Raw genomic sequence first — 9361 nt, 5'->3', positions numbered from 1 at the left:
GTTCTAGTGTCTGTAATTCTGCACTAAGGCTGAATTTCGGGAAAGAGACTTCAGATACAGTATTAGGGGACCACTAAGGTCTATATAAAAGCATCCAAAAAGCAGCATGCCTTGGGACCTTTAAGTCAAAAATAAATGAAAGACCAGGCGATATAAAAAGAAAAATAATTGTGGTAATTTGTTCCAGATATGTGTAAGAAAGTAATGTGATAAAAAAAAAAACTCAACTCCAAAAACAAAACTAAAGCTAGACACGAGTGGACCCAAACCACAATCCTTTTCCTAACCTGACCCAGTAGTGTTGTTGCCTAAACCTAACCCTAGCCTGCACATAGAAATATGATGCCAAAGGGACCTGATTAAGCGTCCATACGGGATGAGTTGTGGGTGAAAATGTGTTAGAATATAATAAAAAGAACAGGATAAGACTCAAAACCAGGGATGGAAATAAATCTGTGTTTTTGTGCACCCTCATTTCCCCCCAGGTGCTGGTCCATCATGGCCCCCAAACTGAGTGTGCTGCTGCTAATACTGTCCGTTGTCACGGTAACGGTTCTGGCCCAGAGGCGACGGACATCGTCGTCGTCGACAACCACTAACACTGACGAGTGGAACTACAGGGATGGCTGTGAGCACCCAGATTACTCTCTGTTTTAAAGGTCAAAGGTCAGGTTCAGGGCGCATCGTGATGATGTCAGAGCTAGAGGTGAAAGAAAAGCGGTCGGTCGAAGTGTGGATGCCTTTTTGTTTTGAGTTGAAGCTTTATAGCTCTCTTCAGACAGATGTGAGACAATAAGGTGCAGACCACAGCCAGAGACGGTTTAGAACTGAGACGCTTCAGTCAGAGTCATTTCCTGTATCTGTGTCACATGGGTTTCGCCACTGCCACGCCTCTGTAGGAGACTAGAGGCAGGTCCGGAGTCTATTGATTCCAAAGTTAGCTGCATCACTTTTTGTTTTACTAAGAACTTTATTTCAACTGCTAAATATCGTTTCTTGCAGTATGTTTGTTGTGAAATAAATACTCTAAGCTAAATTACCTGAATCCATGCTACCTGGTCGATGTTAAAGTGCAGGTGAACTTAGCCTTTTGGAAAAGCTAAGCTAACGAGTCCAGGACTATAAACAAAAGTATTGATAAGTAAGTAAATGAGTAAATGTATTGATCCTCAGGGGGAAATCAGGTGTTGCAGCAGCAATGGTCAGAAAAATTACAGATTAATAGAGAAAAAGTAAATAGCATATTTAGAGGTATATCAAACGAAAATAAGAATAGAATTAAAAATATAACTATACTAGACTGGGTAAATTTGATTTCGCCCTGCAGCTCAGGCTGGAAACCTGTAAATGTTTTGTTTACATTCAACGTGGCGGCCACCGAAGCGCAGCAACCCGTTGATGCCGCTGTCGCTGCTGTTTGAAGTACGTCCCCCGGATCGTTGGTCTGATTGGTTGAAGGACTAACCAATTGCGTACAGAGTCATTTGAACTATGCCCGTTGATCACGCCTCTTGTGCAGTAGAAAATTCAGAGCAGACTCCCCAGACTAATGTTCAATCTTAAAAGATTGAACTTGGTCTGGTGATAGCCAGACAAGAGCAATTAAAGAATCAGTATCACCCCATAAATTTATATTGATACCTTTTGGTTTTTTCGTTGAGTTTTGAACCAAAAGCGATCAAGTGTTTTTAGCTCCAGTAGAATAACTAATCTCCATTTAAACTAACACACCCAAACCGCATATCGCATCAACATTCTCGTAAACAGGGCATGCGTGTGCCGGTGTAAACAGGAGCAGCATGTATACTCCTAATCTTCAACAGCACACCAACTAACTAAGTTTTAGCCTAAGTTTCTAATTTGACTTAGGGCGATACAACTGAAATTCACCAAAAGGTTTTTCACCAAATCATATCTCATTATCTCTTTAAATGATTCAGGAGACAGTAACTCTTTTATCTTTACACTCTTTTTTTATAGCAGGAAACATGAATTCAGTGGGTTCTGACTTTGGAGAACTATTGTGCCTTACTTTGTGTCACCAGATCTGTGTTGTGGTTGTGATTTATTGTCTCAGCTGAGAAGGTGAACATGCGTGGCGTGGCCAACCTGACTCAGATCCTAGACAACTGGAGGTTCGACATCCTGAGCCAGATGAAAGGACTTCTGCAGAACGACCACCAGTCTCTCCTGCCCGACTACGCTAGGTATGGAAGGAGCAGAGAAGGAGGACGAGGTTATCAGTGGGTTAGTCTTGCATTCCCAGACCTTCCTCCACAGAGCTGCAGAGGAGGGTCTGGCTAGTCCACACAACATTCCGGGATGGGAGAAAAACGTGCTCGGGTTTATTGGTATTTCCTTAAACCAATCACAATCGTCTTGGGCGGTGCTAAGCCCCGGACACCATGAAGGTGCCTCTGCAAAATAGCCTCGAGAAGGAACTTGTTTTGGTGCAACATGTGTAGGTTCAAAGGTTGTTTTAGTCATGCAACAGAAAACTCAGATTGGACAGATAGTCTAGCTAGCTGTCTGGATTTACCCTTCAGAGATCTGAGGAGCAGTTAACCATAGTCCTTATAAATCCACCAGAGTTTAAAATTCCAACACAAAGAAAGCGGAAGATGACAGACATCCGATATATCAGTGGGATAAACCGATTATTATGTACATTTCTGCAATAATAAAATACACCAGGTCACAGTGTAAACATGTTCTTGATCTTGGAAACAGCAGTTGACAAAATAATCTCACCACAAGATCCATTTAGTCGCTGTTCTGGAGCTTTCAATCATATCCCATATTTAAAAGCAGATGCACTTTTAACTGTTTTTATTGGATTGTAGATGGATTTCTTTTTATGCTCCATGACTAAACAGTGTGTACTGTATGTTGCCTGGGCGCCATGTTGCAGCTCACAGATGTAATTTGGGTTTTGGATGTTTTCTGACTCTCTGCAGTTCAAAGGATCCGTTTCAGTAGTAGTAGCAGTAGTAGTAGTACTAATGCTGATTTGAAGGACGTTTCTCAGACAGCTATTGTTGCATTGACGTGTTCTGCCTTTAATACTGTCTATAATTAAACAAACTGCATCAGAGGATCATATCTGACTTTTGTTAGATACCAACAACAGCTCAGTTAAGCAGTCTAAATACAATACATAATGTAAAACAGTCAATTGATGGAAGATATTTTCCGTTACAGCATTGTAACTCATCACAGATTTATAATTTTAAAATGTTTTAGATCAGAATTCGTTGACATTGAAGCACAGACAGAAAATGGCAAAAACAGAAATGAGAGCAAATGAAAGAGAGAGAAAAAGAAAAGCTGCATGGAGAGGTCAAACGAAAAGAAAATAAGGCAGAGACTACCCCTGTTTATGTAACTGCTGGTCTGGACCATAATGATGTCTGGTCCTCTAAACTGTGGCCAGAGGCAGGAAACACCAGACTTCCTTGTGGAAAACTCGAGCCCGGTTTTCTTTCACACTGAATACCAGCACATTTCTATTTTGACTTTTAAATTGCAGTTTCAGCTGCAATTTCCTATGACGGCGTCGGCCACAGAGTGGACCCGACCAGCCTGAAGGATAAACCAAATTCCTGTGGAGACTTTTATTTTTTTATTTTACTCGTGTGGAATATTCTGCTCATTCAAAAACATACAGGAGAAGTGTGCTCTGTCAAATGTGACACAAGTTACTAAACTTAACTCAGCTGTCTTCTTCATCCCAACGTCTCTTTTTAACATTTATCCTCCTCCTCATACTTAATGTTTTTCACAATTGCGACATTTAATCGGTACTGAAAAACATAACGTTTACATTTAAATACCACTGAAATATTTCACTTCAACATTTATGTAGTTTGAAAGGAAGTAAATTTGAATCTGAAATGTGAATTGGTAAACCCCCACTAAATGAACGAATAATTAAAAGTAAGGGTTTGAGGAATGACTGTTTGGGTGAATGATGAGAGTAAAACTTGAGCTGCTCTGGGACCAAACCAGACTGCAGTGATGAAAGATGGAATGAAAGAAACAGAAATAAACCTAATCTATATATCGAAGACAATTCATTAAGGGGATTGCTCGGGTGCTGCCGGAAGATCCGCCGGATGTCCCTCATTTTGGGCCGGATGTCCATTACCTTCTGCTTTCTTTGTGTTGGCATTCTAAACTCCGGTGGATTCATGAGGACTATGGTTAACTGCTATGGTTAACTGCTATAGTTAAATGCTCCTCAGTTTTTTGTTGCACGTCTAAAACAACCTTTGAACATACACATGTTCCACCAAAACAAGTTCCTTCCTGAGGCTATTTTGCAGAGCACGTTTTTCTCCTACCAAGGAATGTTGTGTGGACTAGCTAGACCCTCCTCCGCAGCGCTGTGGAGGAAGGTCTGGCAATGCGAGGCTATACCAAACCAGATGAACTAAGCGCTTTCTGTGTTCCTGTCCAGGATCCAGCCGCTGTCTGAGGCTTTAGATGATCTCTACAAGGAGTTCAACGCCCTCAAAGCTCACCTGGGTGACCTGACCGACAAGTTCTCCGCCATAGAAACCTTCATCGATGAGGTCAAGGCAGACCGCGCCAACAACGCCAACGCTGGCGCTGCCTCTGGCCCTGCCTCTGGCCCTGCCCCTGGCCCGGCCCCGGCCCTTGTCCCCAGACAGGCTGGGAGGAGGGTGCTGAAGAAGAAAGCCTCTTCCTAAACAGCCAATGATATGCTTCTTCTATCCTGATGTCTCTGTTTGTCTTATCTGGCTTAAGCTAATCCTCCTATACTTTCATCACGTTGTATACAATTCTTAGGCCAAGGCACTCCCAATTTATAACGCCAATATCTAAAATTAAAATATACAATACAGTACAAGATTAAACATCTAAAATATATATACATAAATAAACAGTACAATACGCATCTTATATTACATGTAAAAGAGCAATTCAGCACTGTTTAATATATACCAAGATCATTTTTCAAAATAAATATTGTTTTCCTGTTATGTTTTTACATTTCCTGTGACACGGTGGTATAACATGCAAATTGGTTTAGAAATCTGCACACGTGCTGTGTCTAAAATCACTCACTTGACTCATTCAGCCCTCCCTATAGTATATGTGCAGTAAATTGATATTTTTTAAAGCATTTTGGATGCGTCGCATTGTGGGATTGTTAGTAGAAAGTGGTCCATGCTATGGACACATTGTAGAATTCAAATAAAATGGCCAAGGGTAAATAAAGTGGACGATGTAATAATAAAAAGCTAGGGGTTTTGAACACAGCTACTATTTCCAGTTTCCTCATCAAGTAATATATCTGTTGTTAAAATTAAAAAAAGAAAATCCAGGGATTTGATTTGCAAGATTGCCTGTTTGTTGTTGTTTAAGTGCCTGCCGACTTTAACTATACATGCTGAGGGATATCTTCAAACTTGCAGCACAGCACAGCTGAGCTGGTTAGAAAGAACTTGTTCTGTTTGTTCTGAATGCTTTTAGGACAAATATGCTTGTTGGTTTGGGTTTTCTGCTAAATATTTCATATTTACCCATGAGCTACAAATAAACACATTTCTGGCATTCATTCAGTATTTCAGTTACTGTTTCTTCGAACAGAAAAATACATCTATTTCATGAGACATATGCGTAAACAAACTCCTGTGCACTGTCTATGTTGCAAAATACATTATGTTGTAATTACATTAGTTAATTACAATAGTACATTACGTTTCGGTGCTAGACCTTCATCAGGCAAACGGTTTGTGACAATGAGAAACCATCTTAAATATGGAGTGGCTGTAAATCTGCAACCAATCACATTCCCTATGTGCAGTAGAAAGGCATGAATACCAAACATCAATTTATTATATTACAGTATCTATCTCAATCTCAGTCTTTCTCTCTAAAAATCATCTAAACTGCATTCTCAAAAAGATGTATTCTCAAATATTGCAGTTACATTTGTAGATTAACCTGGAGGGATCCATTTACATGGCAAGTGAAAAAACAGAAACCTTCATTATTATATATGAGTATGAACAGTGAAGGAGAACTCCAGCCTGAGCTGTGACGACTGAAGTAATGGAACATCACTTTTGGAGGCCTGTCATTGGCTGATTCAATGCTTGAAGAAGGGCATTTTGGGTAGGCATGATTGTAATCTCTATTTTAGGTCAGAAGACTCACATTTTGCTCCAACTTACTTTTAGCTTCTTTATACCAAGATTTTTTTTCCTATTTGTTACTCAGAATGTTTTGACCGTTAAGTTAAAGTCTGGGAGCCTTTATTTTTAGAAGTTTTATATCTGTGATCTGGTATTATTCACCTCTGATGGTAAAGTGCAGTCTGACTGACGACAACGGCGAGTGTAGTGGGGCTTTTTTTATCCTGATGAGAAAACCTTTTTAATAGAAGAAATAAGAACACCTACGAATAGTTACGTATTAAGATCTGTGGGTATGAAATATAATCTGTCAGACACTTCAATTCATACACTGCCAACCAAAAAAAACTGAAATCATCCAAACTCTACTATATCTGGGTCTCGGCGCTGTGACCCAATTTGTATTACAGTAATCCCATATACTGTAACACACTGTGTGTAATCTGACGTTGCTCTCAATTCTGACTCACCACCCCGATGACTCCGATTCAGCCCACTGTGTCGCTTCACGTCGTATTCCCCCCGTGTGAAATTGAAAAGTAACTAAGAATTGCCTTCCACTGGCTTCTTCAATCAAATTGTTATTAATAATACACAAAAACACACACAAACGAACTAAATTGAGAAAAATATGCAATAAATATACATATAAGATTATTATAACTGACAATATAAACTTGCTGATGTAACTTTATATAAATAAAGTCATTATTAAACATTGTGTTAATTAGAAACGTGTATTTTATTTCACTTGTTCATCATTAGCTGTTTAAACAGTCAGTAAACAGATCATATCGTATCTACTTATACACCACTCTACAAATGCTGCAGTAATCCGATTTGATCCAACTAATTAAAAAAGAAATGGGCAAATTTGATGCGAGCGGATCAGAAGTCAAAGGAGACAGCCATTAAGTTTTGATTTTTATTGTTCTCAAACTAAACGCTGTGATGTTTTTGTCGCTGTCTGCTGTGACGGATCCAAAACTAAACCATGAAGTCCAGATTCTCTCGGTCCATTGACGAGCTGACTGTACAGTAAATCATCTAATGAATACAACATGAAGGCAGGTGGTGCAAAGAAAAAAAACCCTCAAAAAGCCAGGACTCACTTTCAGGCCATAATTCATCGTCACACAGTGTTATTGGTTTGCCTCACTTGACCAGTTCATTCAGATTCAGCAGCTGCAGCTCTTCCACTGTCCTCCTACCATTTCTGTGTCAAAGGGGAACTCGGATCAATAACACATTTCATGCTTTCTGGTGTCAGTGACACGCTGCAGTGGTGGCGATATGACTCAAGAAGAACCACTTTGCTTTTTGAAACTTTCATCTCTGCTGTCTGATCATCCTGCTGAGAGACCGGTGGTGATGGAAGCTGATTAAACTCATTTTCTTCTGGTTTTCATCCCACACAAACCATGAGAACATCTCGTCCTTCTCATCTCCTTGATCTCTGTGACACATTTACTGTAACGCCGCTGACCTCTGACCCCCTCATCCTCATAATGTCATTGTATGTCACAAGACTCTACCAATCAGATGTGCCAATTGATTTTACAGCGCATAACTTATGGCTTCTTGAGGTGGAGGTCAGTGTGAGGTATCACCTCCATCTGAGAAGCTCTTTTTAATTAAGCCACCAGTCTTAACTCAACACTATCAGCTTTATCTTGAATCAGCCACTGGAACGGGACAGTAAATAAGGTACTTTATAAGATACTTTATTGTCACATACACATACATGTAGCGAAATGCATTCTCTGCATTTAACCCATCCCTCAAAGGAGCAGTGGGCAGCCATTTACAGCGCCCGGGGACCAACTCCAGATCTGAACCAGTGCCTTGATCAAGGGCACAGACTGGAGAACCTAGTACCTGTTTTTTTAATGGTGGGGGAAACTGGAGCACCCGGAGGAAACCCACGCAAACATGGGGAGAACATACAAACTCCACACAAAAAGGCCTGGGGCAATCTGGATTTGAACCCAGAACCTTCTTGCTGTGAAGTCACAGTGCTAACCATTGGGCCACCATGATGCTCTTAATAACAGATTTCTAGTCATTTTGTGTGTGTGTGTGTGTGTGTGTGTGTGTGTGTGTGTTACACACATACAAAACATTCAATTTGAAACATGAACATGTAAGTCCTTGTCGGGGATGCATCAGAACGCTTTAGCGTTTAAACTATGAAAGATATGTGGTCATATGCGTCCCAGACCATCTCGGCAAGTGGTTTGAGTGATCGGATCACAATACGTCTTGGTGGTCGTTTAAACTAGTATTTAGTGCTGTCCACCTGTGATCCGATCGCCCAAGAAGCATTTTAAAACCACTTGTAAACAGACACAGGAGCTTTGAGCGGCAATGTGTCTCAGCTGTCCACTTGTGTTCAGATCACCAAAACGCATTTTCAAAACCACGCGTTACTCCAGTACAGAGATAATGTCGCAGGATATGTTTAGCCTAGCTTAGCACAAAGACTGGAAGCAGGTGGAAAGGGTTAGCGTCCCTAAATCAAAAGTGAAAGAAGACAATGTTCCTTAGCTCCCCTACCCTGTCTGTGTCTCTCAGCGCCAAACCTAATGGTTCCTCCTGAAGATGTCAATCTAAACACAAATATATAGTTTCACAAGTAGTTTCTTAAGACAGCTGGTCACTGTAGTTTTTATCAAACAAACAGGAGGAAATTTGAAGTGCATTTGTTGGGGACTATTTTCAGCGGTGGATTAATCCACAATTGTTGCTCTATGCGAGTATTCAGGGCAGTAGGACAGTGTATGTGGGATTGACTCAAAGTAAACTACAGTGTGTGTGTTCATGTAATGAAGGAACATGTAACCCAGGGCAACAGTGTGGCTCATTGATGTATTTTTAACAACAATGGAGCTCTAAGGCACGTACGAAGAAGTTATATCAGGCTGTGAGACACACACAATACTTATTCAGTGTTAGTTTTGTATTTTCATGGTATTTATTTTAATTGAGACTCAGATTTATTCATAAAAAAATAAAACTAATGTTTGAGGAACACATATTTCTAACACTCAACACTCATTCATCTTCAGGCACAGGAAATTCTTGTCCAAAGGTGAGCTGATGATGTATGCAGTATTTGTACGACTGGCTGTAAAACACAGTGTGCTCTCAGTCTTACCTGTCGGCAGGAAACGGGGAGATTGCATCGTTTCTCCCGG

General features: G+C 40.4%; 1 protein-coding gene across 1 annotated transcript in view; it reads left to right on the top strand.

Annotated features, from left to right (window-relative positions):
• The window catches only part of si:ch211-76l23.4, an 8520-nt gene extending 2936 nt beyond the window's left edge, over positions 1-5584 (top strand). The window contains exons 2-4 of the mRNA XM_039823768.1: positions 486-628; positions 2078-2207; positions 4460-5584. Of these exons, the coding sequence (XP_039679702.1) occupies positions 499-628; positions 2078-2207; positions 4460-4712 (513 nt within the window). The 5' untranslated portion in view covers positions 486-498 and the 3' untranslated portion in view covers positions 4713-5584. The remainder of the gene's footprint in view (positions 1-485; positions 629-2077; positions 2208-4459) is intronic.
• The last annotated feature ends 3777 nt before the right edge of the window (positions 5585-9361 follow it).

Source organism: Perca fluviatilis, chromosome 15 (assembly GCF_010015445.1).
Source record: "Perca fluviatilis chromosome 15, GENO_Pfluv_1.0, whole genome shotgun sequence".
NCBI classification, from domain to species: domain Eukaryota; kingdom Metazoa; phylum Chordata; class Actinopteri; order Perciformes; family Percidae; genus Perca; species Perca fluviatilis.
The sequence above is the reverse complement of the archived record's forward strand: the minus strand, read 5'-3'. Positions and strand labels throughout refer to the sequence as shown.